Below are 24,708 nucleotides of genomic sequence, written 5' to 3'. Positions count from 1 at the left end.
AGGAAAAAAAAAAAGATTAATTTTTTAGAACTTAAATAATTCCATCTGTCCATGTGTCATGACTGTTTTTCATAACTTGAAAATACAGTTTTATTTATTTCTTTATCTTTTACAATATCAGTTGTTGTGGGAAACCAGTGGTTTCAGAAAGATACTTTGTTCTTGTAAAACGTGTTACTTCTAAGAAACACAGTAAAAGAAGTCAGGAAAAGAAAAGCTTAACAGGATCAAAGAAGCAGCACTGTATTCTGGCCATCTCTTACGATGTATTCTTTTCTTAACTGTTTTAGGAAGAAAAAGAACAACTCTTGCAGTATAAGAGCACAGTGGCAGGCCTTGTGGGGAGAGCAAAGGCAATAATTCAGCTGAAACCAAGGAACCCTGACTGTATACTCAAAACATCCATCCCAATTAAAGCCATCTGTGACTATAGACAAATTGAGGTTAGAAACTTGAATTTCTGCAAATCAATTACAGACATGAGAATTCAGCTAAAGTTTCATTAATTACCATGTTCCTGGAGAACTCTGGGCTCTAAATTTCTTCCACCCTAGTGAACAAGAGCAAATCCTTGTGTTGAACATTGTTTTTGTTGTGCTGTTACTTACTTGTTGACACCATTTGCAAAAGTTCTTTTTAAAAGTGTTTTGTAATGCTTAGCTCATTAAATTATTCTGCTTTTCTGTTAATACTAGATAACTATTTACAAAGATGATGAGTGTGTGTTAGCAAACAACTCCCATCGTGCTAAATGGAAAGTCATTAGCCCGAGTGGTAATGAGGCCATGGTTCCATCTGTATGCTTTACAGTTCCTCCACCAAACAAAGAAGCAATAGATACGGCCAACAGGTAGGGACAAAACAAAATCACCCGTTTTATTTTAAAATTCATTTATATGAAGCTTGGGTTAAAATAATGTCTAACTTTTTTTTTTCCTCTTTCATGTGTTACTCTGATCTAAAGTTGGAGTCTTATGTTTCAGGATTGAACAGCAATTTCAGAATGTTCTGGCCCTTTGGCACGAGTCACATGTAAACATGAAGAGTGTGGTGTCCTGGCGTTACCTGACAAACGAAATTGAAGCTGTTCGAGCTGGCAATGTTGCCTCGGTATGTGTTATGTCTAGGAAGGGCCTCTTAGCCATTTGCTGGGAAGTCATAGGCTGCACTTCCCAGAAATACTGTATAATCAACAGTTTGCAGCAATCCTTATCTTCCTTGTGGGAATAGTTGGCAGTGGCCCTGGTGGTTACCGCTGTGCAGCGTTCTGCCTTGATCTGAGCAGCCTTTATACAGATACAACTGGGGAAGGAGCAGAGAGGTGGTATCATGAAAACTACCTGCAGCCTTTTTGTGCTCATCTCTTTAGTCTTCTGTTGTCAGAAGCGGGACAGAATCTCTCAAAAGCAATGAATAGTGACTAAATCTGAATGTTGTTCTGCAAGAGTCTACCTTTCTGCATTTATGTTGAAGATATCTGGGGAGATAAGTTAAATGAGGCTAAGGTTAATCTTAATGGAAACCCCCATTATTTCCTCATGCTGCAACTTCTTAGTAACAACGGAACAACTGTGAAGTGACATTCAGTCTTTCAAGCTGAAGGCAGCTGAACGCTCATTCCTCCGTAATGCATTTTTTCATTCTTTTCAGTCTGTAACTTGAATTGTTAAATAGCTAGGTGAGATCAATTTGTCAGAAATGAAATAGCGATATAGATGAAAATACTGTTCTTTCTGGCTGAAACAGTGTGTGAGATCACTGAGTTACACAATGTTAGATGTATAGCATAACACTATTTAATATAATAATTTATTGTACAACATCGGTGTATATTTGTCTACAAACTGTTGCAATAATATTTACAATACCCAAAATGGCATTTTCACTCCTAATTTCCCATAGTTTCTGTTAGAAAGAAAGAATCTGAGATAATTCTTGGAAGTGTCCCTACTTGTATGACTTGCTAACTGTTAGTTTGTTGCTACATGGCATTAGATGGAGAGATAGTGTCTGATGTAGGATTGGCTTAACACAGCCTGTCACTGGCATTAAAGATGGAAAAGGATTTTATAGTGAGTGTAAACTATCAGCTGTCAAGTGGACTCCAGCTTAGGAACAACAAGCTTTCAGAACCTCAATTCATTGACTTTGCCATCTTAGTAATTGGTCAATACTACTTTTTCATAAAAAGCGTTATAGGGAACTGATGCACCATTGCTGACCGTGCCTTGGGTTTATAATCTGTTGCAGATAAAGACGATGCTACCAGGTGAACATCAGCAGGTTCTCAGCAATTTGCAGTCCCGCTTTGATGATTTTGTGGAAGATAGCCAGGAGTCCAAAATCTTTACAAGCTCTGATACAGCACAGCTGGAAAGGGAAGTTAATGTTTGCAAGCAATACTATCAGGAGCTTCTGAAATCTGCAGAAAGAGGTAAAACTGCTGAGAACAGTAGAAAGATGCCCTCACAAGAGATATTGTAGTTCTTCATAAAACTTCTCTCTCTGAATAGGTCTAGTGAATTACCCATTTTACCATATTGATATTGTTAATGCCCCAATTCTTCTCCACAGATAGAGTCATCATTTTAACAATGTGCACAATTGCATTGTACAGAAGCTCTAAGTATTTTTAACTTTGTATATACTAAGCTATGTAAAAATATTGATGTGTTACTTAATATACAGAGTGCTACAAAAAATTTTACACTCAAGAATTTATTATGTACATTAGAGGTCACTTAGTCATGCCTTCCTTGTTTTTGAATGTTGGAAATGCAACTTGATTACTTTGTTGAGTTCTTAACAGAATTAGAACTTTTTTCACGCTCTTAAGGTAAGAAAAGTGTCCTGGATATTTTCCTAGCTCCACAGAATGCCTGTAGTTACTGCTCTCTTACCTGTTTTTAAATACACTAAGAACAGAAAGCTTAAAATATCTGTTCTGATTTACTGTCAAGTAGCTAATGACTTAAATACAATAGTGCAAAGCTGATTACTGCAGTAGTGTAGTTCACTATACTTAAGGAAAGATGTGTTGCCCTGTGCATCCGAAAGAGAAGGTTTAAAAAAAAAAAAAAAAAGCCCTGGAGGTTTACTGTACTATTATGCCTGGTATCATCTAACTGAAAGAATCAGTCACTGAGTTTAGCAGTGTCTGCATAGGGATGATGCCTGTGCTTTGGGTTGATGTCCACTAACTTTTCATGTGTGAGGAGGTGATGTAATAATAGCTAAAATGTAAGGGTTTTTAAAATTTGACTTAGAGCCAAAATTCCAATGGGAACTGATGGAATTTCAGCCACTCATGAAAGGATCTGTAGAATGGTGACTTTATAAAGTGTTCCTTGAGAAGACATGGTGAAAATGACATCATGGCTTTGTTCACTAACATGTGCCTTGTTTCTTTCAACAGAGGAGCAGGAAGAATCTATTTACAATCTGTACATCTCTGAAGTCAGAAATATCAGACTACAGCTGGAAACTTGTGAGGAGCGGTTAATACGACAGATCCGAACTCCAATGGAAAGGGATGATCTACATGAAAGTGTGTTTAGGATTTCAGAGCAAGAGGTGAGCCTTTGAGAAAGGCTGTTTTACTTAGGAAGAGTTTTATTTTAAAATATATCCAGACATTTTGAGTGTAGCCAGGAAGGTTTGCAGTGCACCTTGAAAAGACAAGAGTCAAAGATCAAGCTTGAGTTTGTGAGAAAAAAAGTGCCAATAAATGAAGACTGTTAGTTTCCCTCTTATTCATATGTTCCTTTAAAAAAAATTTTAATGGTTTCCCCATGAAACAAGCAAAGGAGAGCAGACCTGTACTGATAATGATATGTAAAGTATGCATCAGGTTGTTGTAGGATAAAAGCACTGTCAATCACCTTTCATTTTACAGAAACTGAAGAAAGAACTGGATCGATTGAAGGATGACTTGGGAGTCATCACAGATAAATGTGAAGAGTTTTTCAGTCAAGCTGCTGGTTCACCTTCAGTCCCTACTCTGCGCTCTGAGCTCAATGTTGTTATTCAGAACATGAACCAAGTTTATTCCATGTCTTCTATTTACATAGATAAGTATGTAATAGGCCATCTCCCAGCACATGTGTTTTAGTTTACATTTTTCTTTTCAAATTAAATGAAATATAAAGACATTAGTATGAATAATACTGATCAAGGAAAAAGGGAGTTAACATTTTAACATTGTATAAATGGGTGGTACCCCATGACATGGAAAGGCTAAAAAACACAGGTGTGTTGAATGTTGTTATTGGTGGTTCAGTTAACAGGAGATTACTGTTTTTCAGATTGAAAACTGTAAATTTGGTGCTGAAGAACATCCAAGGAGCAGAATCATTAGTAAAACTATATGAAACTAAGTTGTGTGAAGAAGAGGCAGTAACAGCTGACAAAAACAATATTGAAAATCTGATGGGTACATTAAAGGTAAGAGTTGGCTGGTGCCTTTTCATGGGCAAATCAAAAAATGGTAGGAGAATGATCTGTCTTATAACACCTGTTTTGGTTACGCTATGCTGTACAGTGTTGGCTTGTATATTTGGAGGAAAGTCTGTGTTAGAATTGACATATCAGAAAAAAATGACAGCTTTGGAGCATTAGGAATTGGATAGTTTGCATGCGCATTCCTGCTGTTAGGAAATGCCTCGAAGTAGCTGAACTTTCAAGAGTGGCACTTGATGATGCTGCAGTAAGATTTTTTTGGCTCTCCAAAAGGTAATATACACTTAAGGTAACATAAATGTATTACATAAATGTGGCTACAATGGCTAGTACTATGGTATACTAATCAGGGTTTCATAGGAAGTTTGGCAGGTATCTTTGAGAAAGGATAGGGTTGAAGTTCAGCATTTTTTGTGTACTTTATATACGTCATTTTAATGTTGAAAATGATGAGTAATTCTTTTTTGTTAGACAGAATGATTGGCATCTGCTTAATGATTTTTTTGAAAGCTGTAGTTTAGAAGATAAGCGTGTTAATTTGCTTTCTGTGTTTTCATCTATGTGTTGTGGGGATGCTGTTACTTAGAATTATTTTGCAGATCATAGCTAATCAGTTGCTTCAGACCCATTCTGGTGCCATTTCATTGTTTGAGCAACCAGAAGTAAAATATTCATTTAAACATTTTTCATTTATTAATTTATACATTTTACTCGTGTAAAATACTCATTGATAAAATAGTGTCATAATTTAAGGGTTATTTACAATTTATCATTTATCACATAATAGCAATGGAGATCTGAAGTAGATGAGAAAAGACAAGTGTTCCATGCTTTAGAGGATGAACTGCAGAAGGCAAAGATGATCAGTGATCAGATGTTTAAAATGCACAAGGAACGTGATCTTGACTTTGACTGGCACAAAGAAAAAGTTGATCAATTAGCCGAGAGGTGGCAAAACATTCATTCTCAAATTGAAAATAGGTTTGTATAACTTTTTATTACAATCTCTTCATGTTTTATGCTGTTTTGTTTCTGAGGAAAAATAATCAAAAATGAATGTGGAAATAGGTCAGCATAGTTTTCTGAACTGTTTGTGAAATGTGCGAAGATCAAGGATTCTTACCTTTTCTGTGCTGTTGACATAGTTGTATCACTTCTCCCCAGGAAATGTCTGTGACTATTGAGCACTAAAAGATATAGAAACTTTATTTACTTACAACTTACTGAGACACAGTAGAAATAAATTGCCTTTTTTCTTTCAAAAAAAAGCTTGCAGAAATGGCTTGCTGTCCTATGGAAATGCCATCTGTTTCTCCACATAATTAGTTCTGACAGGCCAAACTAATGAGTTGATTCATCAGTTATGATTGGATTCATGTTAACTTGCTTTTAATGACTCAAATGCTAAGTCTGGAAGTCCTTAGCTTCCATTGACTTCTGTGATAATTTCGCTGCAGTAACTTCTGGTGAAGTGCCAGCATTTTCTTTTGGTGTACAACTGTTTTCGTGCAGCCTCAATATCCAGTTGAGATGTTGCTCTAAATTCAGCCCTTCAATACTATTGTCATGATGACATTGGAGAATGTTACTCAAATGCACATGCCTACACAGATGTGCAGATACAGCAGAACACACCTACCTGTAATTCTGAAGATGTCCATACATGACATTCCTGGAAATACTTTTTCCTTCAGTCTCCAGAGGTCTGTTTCCTTTACATATAGGTAATGTTAAGGAAGGCAAGTTAAGGGTGTCTGTACTATACAGCCTGAATTTATTTCTTTTAAAATCTACTTCAGTTTGTCATTATAGATAACCTGAACAAGAGCATCAAAGATAGCACTGTTGATATAAACGTTCACACAACAACCTTTCACATTTTTGTCCTCCTTTTTTTAACGGGTGAATATCCATTCAGGTGCAATATTGAAGTTATTCACTTGTAATTAACTAATTTATTTGTCTCTCTTTAACATTGCTGGAAGTTAAAAGGAAGATGGGCAAAAGCTGACTTACTTAAAGCTGACTGCAGAATGTCTAGCTTTAAATCCACCTCAAATTTTTCATAATTTGATTACATGACATAATTTAAATGATAAAATAGTAGTTTTATGAGGTACTGAAGTGTCCTTATTTCCTCAGAGGGCAAACGTGAACCACATGCTCTCCTCACAGGACTGTATCCTGAATAGAATATGCTGAGAAATGACTGTTAATACATAGTGGCTTCTAGCGTAAATAGGACAGATTGTGATAGTTGCAGCATGGAGTTGTAAACAAGCTGCTTTCTGCAAATGTTCGCTCTGCTGCTTCCTAACAGCTTGACACTGGTGATCATTATACAAAAATTATGTAGAAATATTGGCTACAGTTACTATGATCCTTTCTCATTTTCATGGTTATTAGCTTTAAAACATGCTTAAGTATGAAACCTGAGCAATACAGTTTCCTTTGCTTGCTCTTTTTCAGTCTCCTTTCGGCATCTTGAGAACAACACTAGAGTGATTCAAAGTATTCATTCCAAGTCAAATGATAAGTTGTTGTTTAATAAGTGTGTTTATCCTGCAGTGTTTTGGAGTGGTCATATTTATATGATCTTTGAAGTAATGGTATAGGGATCATGAAAGATAAAGTGTCAGTATTCTCATCAGTATGGAAACCGCTTTCAAGAAATACACAACACTCTCTTTTCAGGTCAAAAACATGATTTAAAATGGGCTTAAAGGATCAACTGCTTTCACACATTAGAATATCTCAAATCTTTAGCTTTAGTGTAACTCCTGTTGTTTTGTGGGAGGTACAGAGAGTGTGGTGAAGCACTACTTAACTCCATCACAGCGCAGCACATGCCTTGATTCACATAGGTCACACTTGAAGTACTGTCACTTCTTATGACAGAATTAATTGCTGTTGCAGAGCCCTTCCTCTTGCTTGGGTTTTCCTGTGCTCATGGAGTTTCAAGCAGTTTAGCTCACTAATGAGGGTTATATGCAGAGTTTCTTCTGTAGTAGGATCTCTGCCGGGTGTCATCAGGCTTCATCAAGCTGGGAATCTTCGTGTTTGAGAAGTTGACTTGGCGTTCAGCTAGTGTTATCTTAGTATGTTTATAGTATGAGCTATAGCAGAGCTAAGGCATCCGAAGCCTTTAAAGCTGTATTTGGCTTAGTGTTATACTTCTTATCTTTAATATTCGTCTTCTCCCCTTGGTTTATCTTCTAAAATAAAATCAGGTTGCGTGACTTAGAAGGTATTAATAAATCTCTGAAGTATTACAAAGATACTTACAATTCTTTGGACACTTGGATTCAACAAGTAGAAGATACTCAGCGAAAGATTCAAGAAATTCATCCTGAAAATAGCAAAGCATTGGCTAAACAGCTGAACCAACATAAGGTATGAAAGAGATCTCACTGTAGGAAAGCACTGCTGTAATGACCGAAGAATTCAAATATCAGTTTAGCCCAGTGATGTCAGTCTTATTTCTTGATGTGAAGTGCTTATGCACCTCATCCCTTACTGTAAAATTCCAAGTTAGCACCAGCTTTTACAGTTTTATGTTTATAATGCAGCTAACATGAATATATCACTCACTGACTATTGCCATTTTATAGACCAGATTGTTTTGGTCCTCAAATATATAAGAAGAGCAAATCCTTAGTGCCTAAAATTCTGGACCCTCCTTATCACATCCTTTTTTATTCAATACTGCTCTTGGTATTTACGGACGTAGAAATATTTTCATGGAAGCAGAGCTAAACTCAACAGCCGTCTCCTGCAAGAAGGAAATGCAGCTTAAATAAGAGACAGAATAACAAATTATATGCACAAAATGGTATATTCCTGATTTTGTTTTAAGTTCACTTACCAGCTGTTAAATCTGGCAGGGTTTTTTCACTACTTCTGTACTGTAAGCCTGACAAAGCCCAGGACATAGGCTTGAGCATATTGTACAGATGGAAATGAGCATATTATGTAAATTTAATTATGTTAGATAAAGTAGAAGTGCTAATAATAATAGTAATAAATATATTTTTTTAAGATGAAGATGTAGGCTCATATTTTACAGATGCTGGTTTCTGAGATTGAAATGAAACAAAGCAAAATAGATGAATGCCAGAAGTATTCAGAACAGTACTCAGCTGCTGTGAAGGTAATAAATAACATTATGCTTAGAATCCTTTTTTTTTTATTATCAGTATCATGTGACATGCCAATCATTTTGTGTATTTTCTCTTTTTACAGGACTATGAGTTGCAGACTATGACCTACAGAGCTATGGTTGACTCCCAACAAAAGTCTCCAGTGAAACGCCGAAGAATGCAAAGCTCGTCAGACTTCATTATTCAAGAGGTAAATGGATTTCTTATGACAGGAAAATACGTGTTTTTTTAGTCTTTGCTTAAAGCAGAGTAAACACAAGAATGGGATTTTGGATTTATTAATGATTAAATAGGGTAACCCAAACAAGTTTATTTTTTTCTGTATAGATATATGATGTTATTCTATTGGTCATTATGCAGTATTTAGATAAGGAGACAGTGTATTGCTGTTGATGAACAAAAGTCCTCCAAATTGTAGAAAGCTATATGAGAAATGTACCTCAGTAAAACTGTTTAGAACTACTTCTAGGCTGGATCTCGATCACAGTAAACAGGAGGAGCTTTCATCTTTGCTATGGTAAAATTTACCAGATCTGGACACTTTTGACAGATTCCAGGGCAAATCGGCCTCATTTGGATGGGAAGGATAAATCTGCCTCCCTGATAACTGTTAGAGAGAGGAATGGTAACCAGTGCTGCTTGTTCCTCTTATAACCTGTGTTCACAGGGGGAAAGAATCGAGTGACTGTGAAGTCAAAACACTGTCTCCTGGTTTCTTCTCCTTATGGATCTCCTCATAGATCCTTAAGATTTATTTGTGCAAGTGCACCCTGTTGATCAGCTGATGGCCTTCAACTTTGAAATCAAAATTGGGACTTTGGATTCCACAATCAGGATTTTGGAAGCAAAATCAGGATAGATTCTAGAGTAGTGTTTATCACTTCTTTGAAGATTAATGGGAGCGTTTCCCTATCTTCCTTCCCACCCCTGCTTTGTTTCTTGCAGTTCATGGATTTACGGACTCGTTATACTGCCTTAGTGACCTTGATGACGCAATACATTAAGTTTGCAGGTGACTCTTTGAAAAGGCTGGAAGAGGAAGAGGTAGGTTATCCCCTGGCAGCCAACCAAGCAAAAAGAACAGCTAAGCAAACAAAGAGCAATGTACCTGTTGGAATTATTCACAAAGTTCGCAGCAGATATGAAAGACTAAAATTCCTTATATACTGCACTTCATACAGGAATGCAGGAATGTTAAATTACACTGTTATCATTCAGATAAGCAAAATCCTATACCATCCATCCATTTTAGCAGTTCTTCCAGCCAGAAGGATCATATGATTCACTAAATTCTGATGGAGATGTAGTTACATACAATACATTTTAATATTTTAATATTTTAGGGCTTGATCTTTTGGATAAATGCAGACATTAAGATGAGGGCAGGCTTAGTGTGCAGACAAATTACTCAAAATGCATGCTTGCTGCAGAATCAACCTTCCAAATAATGGAGAAAAAAATACTTTTAAATTCTTTCTTTTGAAATGTTTCTCTCTGAAAAATTATGTAATAATTTTTTAAAGACTACAGCATTTTCATATAATCTGTACAGTTCATATCTCTAAAATAATGCCCATATTAAATGTAGTCCTGTAATTAATTGTACCCATATTAAATGTAGTGCTATATAAATTACATAGAAATTGGAGAACACTTTCATAAGGGTATACATTTTAATGCTGTTATTACAGAAAAAAAACCCAGAGTTCTTAAATGAATGCTGTGTAATTCTGGTGCTGGCTTTGTATTTATTGGCTTTTCTTGCTATTGAATACCTCTGGACAAACTCTTAACACTATGTACCTTTGTACATCATGAAGTGGTGGAGCATACTGATGGAAATATATAATGTTTGTTGATAAGTAGCCATTATAACTGAGGATTGAGTATGACTCATAATGTTAATGGTATCAAGGATAAAAAGTGAAACAAAGAACAAGAATTGAAACAAGCATCAAGAAACCTGTGAATTGCTGATAGGCTTCACGTTCTCCAAGGGCAGATGGAATCTTTTAAAGTCTTTTTGAGTTTCAGTCTGCTCTGAATCTCTAGGACTGCTTTTTTTGGAAATCAAACACCCCCCCATCTTCCATCTTCCTCCACGTTCTGGCAGCCTTCTAAATCTTAGATAGCTTATTTGAAGATAACACAAGTAGGTTGCCAGACACAAAGTAATTTGATGGGGTTTTTCTTTGTAATCGGGGTAGCAAATAAGAAAATGAATAATCCTTTTCAAAGGAAGAATGATAATTTTTTTCTTCCGGAATCAGACCTCTGAAGTCTATGATTGTTCCAAGATTTTCTTCCATGCCAATCTTTCTTCCTAACTCTCAGTAATGGCATTAAGAATGCACAGAATGAGGGAAAAAATAAGATGATTTCCATGATACCTCAATTTAATCTACATGCTGTCGTGCTCAGAGCTTACCAGAAGCGAGTGAACTCCATCAACCTGTGAAGTCAACTGAAGTCTTTCAACGTTTGGGATGTAATGAAGCTGTTGAATTCAGAGTGGAAAACACACCTAATGAAAGCATGATGGATGTGGAATATTTGCAAAAAGATAACGCTTCGAGTAAACCTAAACACACAGAAAATAAATTGGAAATTGACAGAAGAAACTTAGATGTACACATATATGATAAAATCAAAAGTAATAGAACATTAAAGCAATTTCTAAATTTCAGTGATCAAGAAGGTAGCATTAGTGACAACAGAGCAAACAAGCTACGTACAGAGCAAGACAATTTAATGGGTTTTGGTGATCAAAGTAAAGAAGAAAATGGTAGAACAGATTGTTTTGTTTCAGCTGAGATCTGTGTAAGTGTAAATAACAATCCTGGTGAAATGTTAAATGAGAAAAATATTGATGGAGAGAGACAGAAAACAAAGGGAGTATCAAAGAAGTTGTCTGAAGTGGAAATGGTACAAAAAACCACAGAAAAAAAATGTTCAAGAAAGGCAAGGAGTGATGTTTCAACAAAGGAAGAATGTGAGATGCAATCAGAAACTAATTTTGAGCTAACAACAAAGAAAGATGAAGTTATTCCAAAAACTGGAAAGCATGCCCTGGATATCAGCCCTTACAAGCAGCAACATTTTTCACCAAGAACTCAGTTAGAATGTCAGTGTAAAGAACATTGCTTTACAGAAGGTAATAGCCATAATACATTAAACTCTGAAGACAGAGAGTTTCAAGTGTGTGGTGAAAAGGGCGACTCTCTTTCAGGTGTAAGGGATGCAATACCTATAGAGAAAGCTGCATCCTCTTTCAGAGAGCTGGCAGCGCATGATAGAAAGGAAAAAACAAAGTTAAATTTGCAATCTGTGAGCTCTCCAGGCATTTCTGGTAGTGTTGAAAGGGATACAAACAAACTGCACAGAGTATCTCTGGGTAAAAGTTACTTCATAGCAGAAAATCAAATCCTAGAAAAATCAAGTTTAAGTCCAAATGAAGCCAAGAGTACAATGCAAGAAATTTTGGCTTTTTCTTCAGAAAATATTTTGGAGAATCAGTATGCAGCAAAAGTCTCTGAATCTTATCCATTAGATTTTGAAGTGTCACCAGTGCAGAGTGATCCAAATTTAGGTACAGAATTGTTAGGAAATGCTGGTGATTTAAATGCAAATATAGCCCTCTCAGAAATTATTTGTGGAGGAGAGGATTCTTCTCCATTATCAGAACATGGATTAGCAAAAAAGCTTTTGAGTCACAGTGAGAAAGTACGTGAGAAGAAAATATCACAGGGTAAAATTTATGGTTTGGACAACATAAATACAGGTGGGGAGAAGCAGAGTGGAGAAGACAGGTTAGAACAGGGTCGGAAATGTAAAGACTTATTGCTAGTTGCAGAAATTGACAGTAGAGATAAGGGTCATAGCACAGAGGTACTTGGAAAAAGCAATGAACTCCAGAAAACATTCTGTGAAAAAACAGGGAGAAAAGCCTCACTTGAAAAAAAAGAAAAGCAAAAAAAAAGAGGCAATGATAATGAAGAGAAAAGGAGCACAACTGTTACTAAGGTACCAGAGTTTTTATGAAATGCAAGTGAAACAGTTAATTTAAGAATGATTCTAAACCAATCTAAATCAACATTTGAATCTCAAAATATGGCAAGGTCAAGTGATTTTAAGTTGATTGAACATAATTTAAACAATCAATATGCTAATGATACATTAATTACTGTGCATTCTGAGATGCTTAATTTTTTTAAGTTCTTACAAATTTATTTTTATGCTTATTTATTACTATTTAATTACCATCCTTTTTTCCACCCAGCTGATGCTCAGCTATGTCGATTAGAAATAATGAAAGCTAACAAGATATAGTTTGTGACTATCTGTATTTTTAGTTTCTCTTTCAAGCATAATACATCAGATTTTGTGTCTATGGGACCATAAAAGGAGATCTGATAAGAAACCAATTTAAATGTTTTGTATCTGTTGGGGTCTGTTCAAAATTGTGACACGGGAAATATGGAGAGGAACTAAAGAAGCTGCCTTTGCATTAGCCTTTTAGGAAATAAGTTTCATATATCATATGAAAAATAAAGTAAATATGGCAAATTTGAACTAAACCAACATTTTGTTTATTAGAAAATGTTGCTATAATTACCCTTCATGCCGTGTTTATATGATCATAGGAATATACATGTGTTCTTACCTCATGTTAGCTCACATTTGCTAACTAATGCCATAATAGTGCTAATGAAGACAAAGTATATATGGTTTCAACCATATTATTACCGGTGAATATGCATCTTGCTTATAAGAGTTTCCTTTGATCTACCAATATATGGAGACTACTAGCCGACTGGTTTTTGCTAGGATTTTCCTCATGACCACGTTTGTACTTCTGTATGTATGCTACAGAGCAGCTGTGCTCTTACCAGTCCCCCAGGTGAGCCAGTGGAGGCATTGGGACTGTGGAGCACACTACGGAGCATAGATGTACTGGGGGTTATGTGTTTCTTTTTCTGGACCTGATGCATCTCGGCTCTAGCTCTGGATACTGTTTCTTTTCTTGGAGGGGATTTCCAAACTTCTCTTGTGTTATTTTTGCTTGCAAGCATAAAATCCTTCTTCCAGTTCCTACTGAACTGATCCAGAAATGGCAGACCACTTTCTTCTTGGGAATTCTTGCACATAGTGTTTGGCTCACTGTTTGCTCTGCCTATTTGTTTGGAGAAAAAGCATATGCGAGCTGTTGTTTGACGCTGCTTACCGCTATGAGGCATCTGACTGAAGTGAGGCTTCAGGACTTCTTCGCTTTGTGGATGTCTTTATGAAGGGTTTCATATTTGGCTAATGGTAACTTCCTGAAGCCTTCAAGAGAAGGTGATGGTGGTGGGAACTGCTCATCTTACTTTCTGGATGTACCGTATATATATGAGTAAGTATCTTCCATTCTGCTTTTCAAAGACCCTAACGCGTTTCATATGCTGTATTACAAAAAGTACATTCCAGCTTACCTCTTTCTTTTACAGATTTTAAAGAATAAGGAAGCATCAGCACGTGAGGCATATTCAGATCTAATGGCACAGCAAAACAGCACAATTGATGAGAATAGAAAACTCATGGGAAAGGTAAAAACTCTTGAGGAGATGTTGGAGGATATGAAGAAACAAAAATTCCAAGTTGAACAGGAGCTCCCTAAAGTGAGGGAAGCTGCAGAAAAAGAGCGGAAGAAGCAGCAGAAGGATATGGAAGAGATCTGTCTTCAGAAGACCAAGGCTGAGCAAGAGGCAAAACAGTGTCGTATAGATCTAGAGAGCATTGAGAAAGAGAAAGCAGATGCAGAGCAGGAGTTGGAGTGTGTAAGGCAGCTCATTTTTCAGGCAGAGACTCAAAGAAGTGTACTGGAAGGAAACCTCCGTGCTTTTCGAAATCAAATAGAAGAAAGCACTTTTACGAGAAGAAACCTTGAAGAGCATCTAAGAAGAAAAGATACTAATCTTCATGATTTAGAGCAACAAAAAAAAACCTTAATGCAGGAGCTGAAGAAAAAAACAGAAGGAGAGGAGAAACTTATGAAACTGATAAAGCAAATGGAACAAGATCTTGAATTTAAAGGGAACCTATCAGAAATAAAGATGCCAGAAAGAGAGAAAACTGAAGCCAGAAGAAAGGTTGTTGAAGGCAAGTACTCTGTAACTAGAGAAACTTTGCTGCCAACTTTCATGGCTGGGCAAGGCAGCCAGTGTAGGACTGATTCTGAAATTACAAGCTTCCAGAAGAAACAAGAAGCCAAAAAAGTGGAAGAGCTTAAACGGAAGATAGATGATCTAACCCTTGCTAACAAAAAAGCTGATAAAACTATTAAAGACCTGAAATATGAACTGAATGAAATTGAGCTTCAGAAATCATCAACAGAAGAAAAGTCTCGTTTATTAAAAGAAAAACTAGATAAAGTCAATAGTGAAGTTAAATTCCTAAAAATTAAGTTGGAGGAAAAAGACCAAGTAGAGCAGGGATATTTGCAACAGCTGAAAGAACTGGACAAGCAGCTACATAAAACCACAGGTAAAGCTGAAGAGGTGATGCAAGAAGCTATAGATCTTAAGAAAATTAAGATGAACTATCAGGAGGAGCTGAAAGCTGTTCAGCAAGAAAAGACACAGCTAAAAAGAGAAGTAGAGGAATTGACTAGATCACAGACAAAAACTGAAATCACTATCAAACATTTAAATTCACAAATCAGTTCTCTTCAAAAAGAGAAGCTGGCAGCTGAACACAGAACACAGTCGTGCAAAGGAGAAGCAAATAATCTTCAAGACCAATATAAGAAAATTCAAGAACAGTTGCTTCAAAAAACAAAAGTAGAGAAAGAAAACCAGCAGGAAATTCAGATGCTGAAGAATGAATTAGCCAAAAGTAATCAAGTGTCAGAAACATTGAAAGAAAAGATAGAGGACCTTAATAAATGGAATACTGAAACAAAACTACTGATGAAGCAAATTCAATCTGAATCAGAGAAGATGACTTTGGAAAAACAAAGTATTCAGAGGAAAAATGATGCATTAAAAGCCTTAGCAGATGGTTTCAAAGAGCAACTGCGTACAACAAATGAACAATTGCACAAACAAACAATAATTGAGCAAGAATTCATATGTAAAATCAAAACCTTAGAAGTTGATCTAGCAAAAACAAAAGACTTAGCTAGTGAATATAAACAAAAATGTGATAAACAAAGTGCTTCCACCCTCACCATTGACCGGGAGGTTAAAAATCTAAATGCTCAAATGAATGCTCTAACCATGGAAAAGAGAGTGAGTGAGCAGAAGATACAACTACAACAAGCTCATATACAAGAGCTAAGTAGTAAATTAAAAAAATTACAGGATGAACTCCATCAGAAGACTCTGGATGAACAAATGGCACATAAGAAGATGATTCTGTTTCAGGAAGAATCCATTAAGTTTAAACACTCTGCAGAGGAATTTAGGAAAAAAGTTGAAAAATTACTGGAATCCCATAGCATTACAGAAAAGGACATTTCTGGCATAAAACTAGAATGTGTTGCTCTTCAGCAGGAAAAGCACATGGCTGAGGAAAACATCATGTTGTACAAGATACAAATGGAAGATCTGCAAGAAAGGCTTAAAAAATGTCATGAACAACTGCAGCAAGGGAAGCAGGTTGAAATGGACTATCACCAGAAGTGCAGGAAACTTGAGGAAGAATTGGAAGTGCAGAAGCGCACGGTTGAGGGCTTGAAACAGAAAATGGATCGACAGGTCAGGGAGAGTGAACACAGGTTTCTTTCGTTTCAGAATGAAGTTCAGCAAAATAATAAACTCCAAGATTCTGGATTTAAATTGAACTGTGAGAGAAGAGGGAATGATTTCAATTACCTGAGTGACACTGCAGCTAGAGAATTGGAACATCTTCCTCCACATGCAAAACCTAGCTCCCCTTTGTTAAGGCAGAAGCAGGAGAGATCAGGTTTTAAATCTGATCAAATAGAAGAAAATACACTGTATGTGAGTGCTGATGATACGATACCGAGAGAGGTGCAGTTCCAGATGTCAAGAATAAACCAGTCACTAGAAGAAGATTCAAGCCCCCAGTCTTTTACAGAGTTTGTTTCTCAAACGAGTACACAGTTCCAGATAACTTTTGATAAAGCAAGCCAAATCTTGGGAACATCAGAAAGGGACAACTTGAGAAACAGGAACCTACACGGTTCCAGACAAACTATTAGACATGGAGAAGATACGAAACATGAATTAGGAGTGGTAAAACCTTGGAGGCATCCCTTGGAGGTACACACTACATTTTGTGAGGGTTTGCCTTCCTAGTGCTGGTTTTTACTATTCTACTTCTTTGTTTGGTTTTAGTTCTACGTTATCACTATCCTGTATTCTTTCTAATTTCTAAGAAAGAATTCTAATTCTTTCTTATGTTCTTACCCTGGTGAAGGGAACAACTTCATTCTTACATGACACAAAAAGCTTTTCATTAGACCTTTGTAGGAGGCTTGTTAATATCTAAGAAACATTATTTTTAAAGTTTGTGGTGGAAATAGGAATTCATGTACCCCATAGTATCATTGTTGGTCAAAATAAGCTTTGATGAATGGCACTAAGTTCGTATAGTAACAACGGTTATTGTTGCTTAGTCTAGTCATATTCCTGTTATTAAACAAATGTTTGAAATGCACTTTAAAGCTCTAGCTATCTATATTTCTCTGCTGTCCAATGCTAGTAGCCGTTCTCCTTTCTGACTTATATTCAAGTTCTCCCTTTTGTTTCTCTGGTGGTGGATTTAGGAGTGAATTATGTACAGCATAGTTCTGCAGATGTATTTCTCACTGTGTCAAAAAATTCCTATTTGCAGATAGTGAAGAACAAGCAGTATGACATGCATGTTGAAGTCACAACATTAAACCAAGAAAATGACAAGACTTTTGGTAATGAAGAGAGAATATCTGAGGGAAACAAAACATCCGAAGGGTTTAGGAAAGAAGACTTTGCAAAGATGAGCTCTTTCTTAGGGGAAGAGATTTTGAAAACTGTTGATGATGCTACTCAGTTGGAATATTTTACAGAGGAATATGATTATATTAAATTTCAAGGTCTCCGACATGATGTAACTGCCAGACAGTTGACTGAAGTTAAACTTTTAGACAGGCTCACAGTTGAGCAGCTCTGTTCAGGGCAGAAAACTATTGATGAGGTTCAGAAAAGTCTTGAAAAATTTTTAACTAAACCTACAGCTATAGCTGGACTGTACCTTGAATCCAGCAGAGAGATACTCTCTTTTGCTTTAGCAGCAAGGAGAAGAATCATAGGAAAAACATTGGCATTAGCATTTTTAGAGGCCCAGGCAGCTACTGGTTTCATCATTGATCCCACAACAGGTCAGAAATTCTCTGTTGATGATTCGGTTGTTAGAGGACTTGCAGATAATGAATTCAAGAGTAGACTGCTTGAGGCAGAGAAAGCTGTTTTGGGCTATTGCTGTTCTGGGAAAGTGATCTCTGTCTATCAGGCTATGGAAGCTCGACTCTTAGAAAGACAAAAAGGTAAAAATATTCTTGAGGCTCAGATTGCAAGTGGGGGGGTCATTGATCCTCTAAGAAGTGTTCGTGTTCCTCCAGAAACCGCCGTGCAGCTTGGCTTGCTTAGTAACACAATTTTAAAATTTTTGCATGAACCTTCTAGTAATGCAAAATGTTTTCACAATCCAAATAACAGGAAAGCTATGTACTACTGTGATTTGCTGAAAATGTGTTTGTTCAGTGTAAGCAGTAAATGCTTTCTGCTTCCAGTTGGTGAAAGGAAAATAAGCAGCCCATCAGCAGAGAAAAGTCATAAAATTTCTGTAGTAGATGTCAAAACAGGAGCTGAAATGACTTCATATGAAGCTTACAAAAAAAACTGTGTTGATAAAGCTACATATCTTGAGCTTTCAAAACAGGAATTTGATTGGAAAGAGTCTACGTGTTTTGAATCTGATGGGAATTCTTTTCTTTTGCTTACAGATCTTAAAACCGGTATACAGTTTAATATTGAGGAGACCTTAAATCAGGGTCGAATTGGCAGAGAATTAGTCAATAAATATAAGGAGGGTTTAATCACAGCTAATGAGTTTGGTGATATTTTAGTCAGCAGTTCACAGCCAAATAAAGATTTAAACAGTCCTGTTGCAGGGTTCTGGCTTTCTGAAACCAATGAAAGAATTCCAGTCTTAAAAGCCTCACGCAAAAACTTGGTAGATAGAGTTACTGCCCTCCGATGTCTTGAAGCTCAGGTTAGTACAGGAGGCATAATTGATCCATTTACTGGGAAAAGGTACAGTGTTTCAGAGGCTTTGCAAAGGGAGTTAATCGATGATGGTTGTGCCAAGCAAATCCAGCAGTGTGAACTGATCTTTACTGGGATCATTCACCCTGTAAGGAACACAGTTATGTCAGCTGTTGAAGCTATGCATTTAAATGCTGTAGACAAAGAAATGGGCATGCGATGCCTAGAGTATCAGTACTTGACTGGTGGGTTGATAGATCCAAAGTCTCATTCCAGATTAACAATGGAAGATGCAATTAAGAATGGTATTATTGATGCTTTCACAGCTACAAAGATGAAAGATGAAAAATCGTATGTTAAAGTTTTAACATGCCCCAAAACGAAGAAGAAGTTAACCTACAAAGAAGCTTTAGAGGGAGCTGTTTTTGATTGCCACACTGGGCTGCGATTGTTAGAAGCAGCTCAACCCATGAAAACAGGAATTTCCAGTCTTTACTATAATTCATAATGGAACAAAGATTCTCATTTTGGGGCCTGCTTCAAAACCCACTCAAGTCAAGGAAAAGATCTATGATGACCTTTAAGGAAAATCATAAATGGTGTTTTCTAACGTAATCATGAGTTGTTGTAAAACCAAGTAGTACAAACCAGTAATTAGTATAAAACACTAAAACTGGAATTATATATTACTTGTTACAAAGTTGAAATTCATAGGTAAACTTATGCAGATTCATAATTTCAAAATGCAGACTATGTGTTCAGTCTTTACCTGAAGGCCTTGTCCAGCGTTATCCACATGTAGGTAGTATAAATCAGAAGTTATACTAAGGTTGGTGAAGTTAACATTAGTGCAAAATGAGTAGATTTAGGTGAGACAAGAATCAGATTCTTGTTTTAAAAATGGAAAGGGATTGCCCATTTTCTGAATGAAGACAGTGCAGTATTTCATGTGGCCTGATACTTAATTTAATATTACAGATCAGTTTGCATATATAATTTATTTTACTAAAGTGGCAATAAAGTATACAAGGGTTAAATCTGCAGTCTAGTAAACACGTGCATAAGTAATTTTTCTCACACTGGTATTTCATTAATTTTAATGAGCTACTCGCATCATAAAGTTACACATTGTAACTTTTTCTCTCACTTAGGTAACGTTTTATTTTTTTTTTAGAATTGTTTTCATGCTCTAATAGGCAAGTGAATTCCAATTACATATCAAATTTAAAAAAAAACCCATTGAGATAAAATTACTGATTTTTACTTGTGATACATGGAAGGGCTTGAGTGTGTTTTCTAAGTATTGATAAATTTGAAACTACTAACAGGTTATACTACTACAAAAAGAAATACATTTTCCTGTGCAGAAAAAGATGAAACGTCTCAATATTTTACTTTTATTGTTCTTGGTTTTGTCAACATAAAAGCAATGTATTCTTCCTAATTGTAATTTAGTAATCCATGTGTATAAATTGCAAAATGCTGATATGCTATGCTGGCTGTACATATCCACACCTGAGGGTAATGCAAAGGCAGCAATTCAGAGATACTTTATATATAAATATTGTTTAGATTTTATCTGCTGAGTAATGGCTGGGAAGCTATGCTTTTTCTTAATATCAGTCATTTAATAATGAATGTACATGTATATGAATAAGCACTGTAATCATAATTACAAATCATTTGAGGAATTACTTTGTTAATGTCTATAATTATGTGGCATTTTTGTTCCTACATCAAAGTGTCATAGTAATGCATGTGGTGATAAATAAAACCAAATCACTTTATGTGATAATATTGCCATTGTTGTAGAATTGTGTTTCTACGGATGTTAATGTTAAATATTCCGACAATTTACATTTACATGTTTTTTTACAATTCGTGGTGCTCATCAGAAGTCAATGGAAGAAGAAAAGAAGGAACATGTTGAGAAAGCTGGGGATTTACTGAAATGGGTGTCAAACCTCAGCAAGACACTCAGCAAAGAAGAAGGAGAAAAGGCTGAAAAGACTGATTTGCCTAAGCAGCAGGTACACAGATGTCTTTTGGCAAATTCCACTTCCTCTTTTTAGCTTTCTGTGTTGATTAAAGAGACAAAATATTCCACAAATAATTTTTTTCTCCAAATCACCATCCACATTTTACTAAAGATGTAATTTCACATTTGGTTGTGAGTGGAGGGTTGGTTAAATGAACATTAACATTTAGGGACACAAACATTTTACTCAGGAAGAAGTGCAAGCTGGTTTTTACAGGCCTGGTGTGTGACGTATTCTGACAGTGCAAAATGTCAGTTTAGAGAAACTAGACCCTGCAGACCATAACACAGCCTTTGTAGAGGGACAGTGCATCCTGACAGGATCACACTTTGTAGGTCTGCCCCCTTGTCCTGAAATAGTTCACTGGTAAGTCTGGTAACTTCTACCCTGGCACCAGGAGGGAGATAGTTGGCAGGAAGGGCCTGAGGGCCAGGTTTCTTTTTATTTGCTTTTAAAAAGTTACTTTGAGAGGTCCTCTTAGGGGATAGACAAAACTACTGTCTTAGGGAATGCAGCAGGTGTTGACTGAGCCCTCTTTATTATCACACTAGTCCACAGGCTGCTGGAGTGGCCCATCTTGCTGCCTTTGTATTTAATAGGTACATTGTTGTTGTGTACAGTTGTAACTCTGACCACAAATTTCCATCAGTGAAGTTTCCTATTATTTCTAACATCTCCTCTGCTAGGCTTGTCCCACAAAATAGCTTAGTGACACCTAAAAATATTTCAGTAGGTGAAGTCTACCTGCACACTGAGCAGCAGAGAGATGAAGCAGTATCTTTTCCACATCACTCAGTGCAGGGCTGGATGTGTGGTCATGCAAACATGATTTTGGCCCTCCTGGCAGCCTTTTCCTGCATTTTCATTTGGTCATGCATGCTGGTGCTGGTTAGAGCTGCTGGAGCAGTGTGTGCATAACTCAAGCTTGCTGTCGAGCAGGTCAGCCAATGGCCACTGGTCCCAGCGCGCTGCTTGTTCATAGAGGACCATTGCTAGTTCTGTTACTGAGTTTGTTTCTATAGGAGGAAGTAGGGTTGTATTGATTTGAGCATATTGATTGGCAAATCACTAATAGTTAGGATTGGGATTTGCAAAAGCATTCCACACTGGTGTTTTTCTGCTCTTGTTAATGTCAACAGCGCAAACCTTTGTCAGCATGGGGCCATCACTCAACTCCTTAGAGCATCTCATCTTACCATGGCAACTGTGGCTGGCAACCTTCTCCATCCAGCCTGAGCCCTCAGCAAGTTAGCCGCCTCGGCTTCCTCTAGCCTGTGGGAGATGGGCATTTGCCAAGGGTGTTTCCTTCCCTTGTGAAACAGACCAGTGAGGTAGTGTCACCCTGCAGAGGTGCCTGGTTTTGTGTCGCCACTGACTAGCACAGATGGTTTGACAGGTTTTGTAGAAACATTCAGACTAGTGGTTTGATAGCTAATGTTAGCTGAAATACCTTTCACACAGTGGTTTGGCTTTGCTGTGGTTTGTAGTTGTGGAGTGGGTGGAGAAGCTGGTGCCAGTAGTGACGGGGCACACACAGAAGCTGCAGCGATGCCAGTTCCCTGAGCACGGTGGAGCTCATGACCCCACCTGCTACCTCAGCCCGCTCATGTCACCTTCTTGGGCAGTGCATACTTGCTCTCTTGGTTTCTGTCCGAGCAGCACAAGTGGTGGGATTGTGGCTTGCTGGCAGTGATTGCAAAGGGAGACTCTGTTCAAGACCCTGTTCGGGCCCTTTGATGTGATGCACAAAGCGACAGAATTGGTTGTGTTCAGACCTGGGTGAATGCAGGGCCCAAGCACCTCCCTAGAGTTCTCTTACCACTGACAGTGAACATATGTTAGGCTTGCTAATGAAGTCCTGACTCCCCTTTGATACTTTGCCTTTATCTATCTAAAATGAGTGCTTTTCTCTGAAGAGACTGCAGGCAGTTTCTCAGAAAAGTTAAAAAATTAAATTCTCGCAAGTTCCTCTGACAGAGCAAGTGCTTTAGTGGGAATGACAGAAATTATATCGGGGAGAATATTAGTAAGTAATTAATTTTTCCAAGTGTCTGATATTGCATTTGTCTCAGTCATTGAATTTTATCAAGGTTTGTGGCCTTCTGGTATTTTTTTAAAAAAGTTATTATATTAGTGAGCAACTTCTTGAACATGACGATTGTACGCATATCTTTATAAAGCTGCTTTAAACTGTGCCAACTATAATAAATGGTTTTAAGTGATAGGTTAATTTTCAAACAAATAACATTTTAAAATAAATTCTTTGTGTCACCCAATAGTTTTCTAATACAAACAGCTTATTTAACCAAAAGGCATAGCACAATGACTTATCCATATATGAATGATATAATTCCATAGTAAATAATATCACTCTTAAGAACAGCCAGTATTTAAAGAAAAAACATCAAGTTCTCATACTATTGAGTTTAGTCCCAGATAGAAATACTATGTTGTTTGCTTGTTTTTTGCTTTACATATGTGCATAGTTAAGTCTTGAACACAGGTTGTTTATTTTTCAGATTTCCCTGGATGAAATGTCAACCAAGAAAGAACAAATAGCTGAAGCTCTGCAGACTACTCAGTCATTTTTAGCTAAGCACAGTGACAAGTATGCCATTTTTTATTTCTGAAATAATGTAAATTATTTGAATCAGTACATACCGTTTGCTTAAAAAGAAATCATATCCTCATCTTACAGTTTCAATTACATTTCAGATACAGATATGTCGCATCTTTTCTTTAATGTTATAATTTTGTCTTCCCATTTGAGGAAGCTTGATGCAGTTATGTTTATTTCAAGAATTTGGCTAGGTTTATATACCTCTGGTCAGTTTAAAAACATTGGATAATAAATTTTATTTGAAGTCAAAATAATTAACAAATCAGTAGTAAATTAGTACTTGAACTCTATGTCACAAGTTTGTTTAATCTGTGTCTGAACTCAGGCTGTTTAAGATATTAAATTGCTGAGATATCTCATGACTCCTTGCTAGCTATGTCACCTGTCTTGACTGGCAATCAGTAGACATAAATTCTAGATTAATGTAGCTGCTTCTCCTGAATGACTACAAGCAGAATGTAGCTTTCTTGAACATCCTTGTAATGAGGCTATATTTTTTCCAGACTACTTTTACCAATTTCCACCCCCCTTCTTTAAGTAAAGGTAAGCTGATCACTCTCTGCAGGTTACAAATTACTCAAAGATATCTCCTTCTTCCATTTTTCTTTTTTTCTTAATAGAATGACAGATGAAGAGAGAAATGAAATGGAAAAGCAAGTCAGATCCCTCCAGGAGAGCTACAACTTGTTATCCAATGAAGCTTTGAAGCAGCTGCAGGAAGCACAGTATCTGAGTGATGAAAAGATGGAAGAAAAGGTAACAAGCTTGAAGCTTACATTTCAGTCTCTTCTGAGTTTTACTGCATGGTTCTGAACCACACATGATCAGTAAAAGAAGAAGCTGCAATTAACAGTGTGTAAAGCAACTTGAGATTTAATTGACTGAAGGTTTTGTGTATTTGCTGTGGAATACTGTGTGTGACCTTACCTGTGCATATGAACATTCTGCTCATTAGATTTTTTTTGTGAAGAGTCTTAATAATGTGTGCCTTGCATGAAGAAAGATAAACAAATCATTCATCTCTTAACTCTTCTCTTAAAAGCCATTCTTTGCTAGATAAGTCTGTTTCTGCTGCAAAAATGACACCATAAAATAACAAGTTAATCTCTCCCATATATCATTCAGAAATGTCCTAGAACAGATCTACTTTCAGCTTTTCTTAAAATTTATCTGGATATGAAAAT

At 36.7% G+C, this 24,708-nt stretch overlaps 1 protein-coding gene across 9 annotated transcripts in view; it reads left to right on the top strand.

Annotated features, from left to right (window-relative positions):
* DST (dystonin) overlaps positions 1-24,708 on the top strand; it is a 316,365-nt gene that overhangs the window by 175,401 nt on the left and 116,256 nt on the right. For 6 of the 9 annotated variants that reach the window (XM_074861758.1, XM_074861759.1, XM_074861762.1 and 3 more), the window contains 15 exons: positions 291-443; positions 696-850; positions 984-1,110; positions 2,251-2,434; positions 3,416-3,573; positions 3,896-4,074; positions 4,305-4,443; positions 5,246-5,439; positions 7,689-7,851; positions 8,525-8,608; positions 8,701-8,808; positions 9,564-9,662; positions 20,761-20,895; positions 23,424-23,512; positions 24,145-24,280. In XM_074861758.1, coding sequence (XP_074717859.1) covers positions 291-443; positions 696-850; positions 984-1,110; positions 2,251-2,434; positions 3,416-3,573; positions 3,896-4,074; positions 4,305-4,443; positions 5,246-5,439; positions 7,689-7,851; positions 8,525-8,608; positions 8,701-8,808; positions 9,564-9,662; positions 20,761-20,895; positions 23,424-23,512; positions 24,145-24,280 — 2,103 coding nt within the window. Of the gene's footprint in view, positions 1-290; positions 444-695; positions 851-983; positions 1,111-2,250; positions 2,435-3,415; positions 3,574-3,895; positions 4,075-4,304; positions 4,444-5,245; positions 5,440-7,688; positions 7,852-8,524; positions 8,609-8,700; positions 8,809-9,563; positions 9,663-11,039; positions 12,642-14,104; positions 16,883-17,456; positions 19,374-20,760; positions 20,896-23,423; positions 23,513-24,144; positions 24,281-24,708 lie in introns of those variants that run through there. The other 3 variants (XM_074861756.1, XM_074861754.1, XM_074861763.1) reach the window with 2 other exon arrangements.

This window comes from Strix uralensis, chromosome 3, assembly GCF_047716275.1.
Source record: "Strix uralensis isolate ZFMK-TIS-50842 chromosome 3, bStrUra1, whole genome shotgun sequence".
In the NCBI taxonomy this organism is placed as follows: Eukaryota; Metazoa; Chordata; class Aves; order Strigiformes; family Strigidae; genus Strix; species Strix uralensis.
The sequence above is the reverse complement of the archived record's forward strand: the minus strand, read 5'-3'. Positions and strand labels throughout refer to the sequence as shown.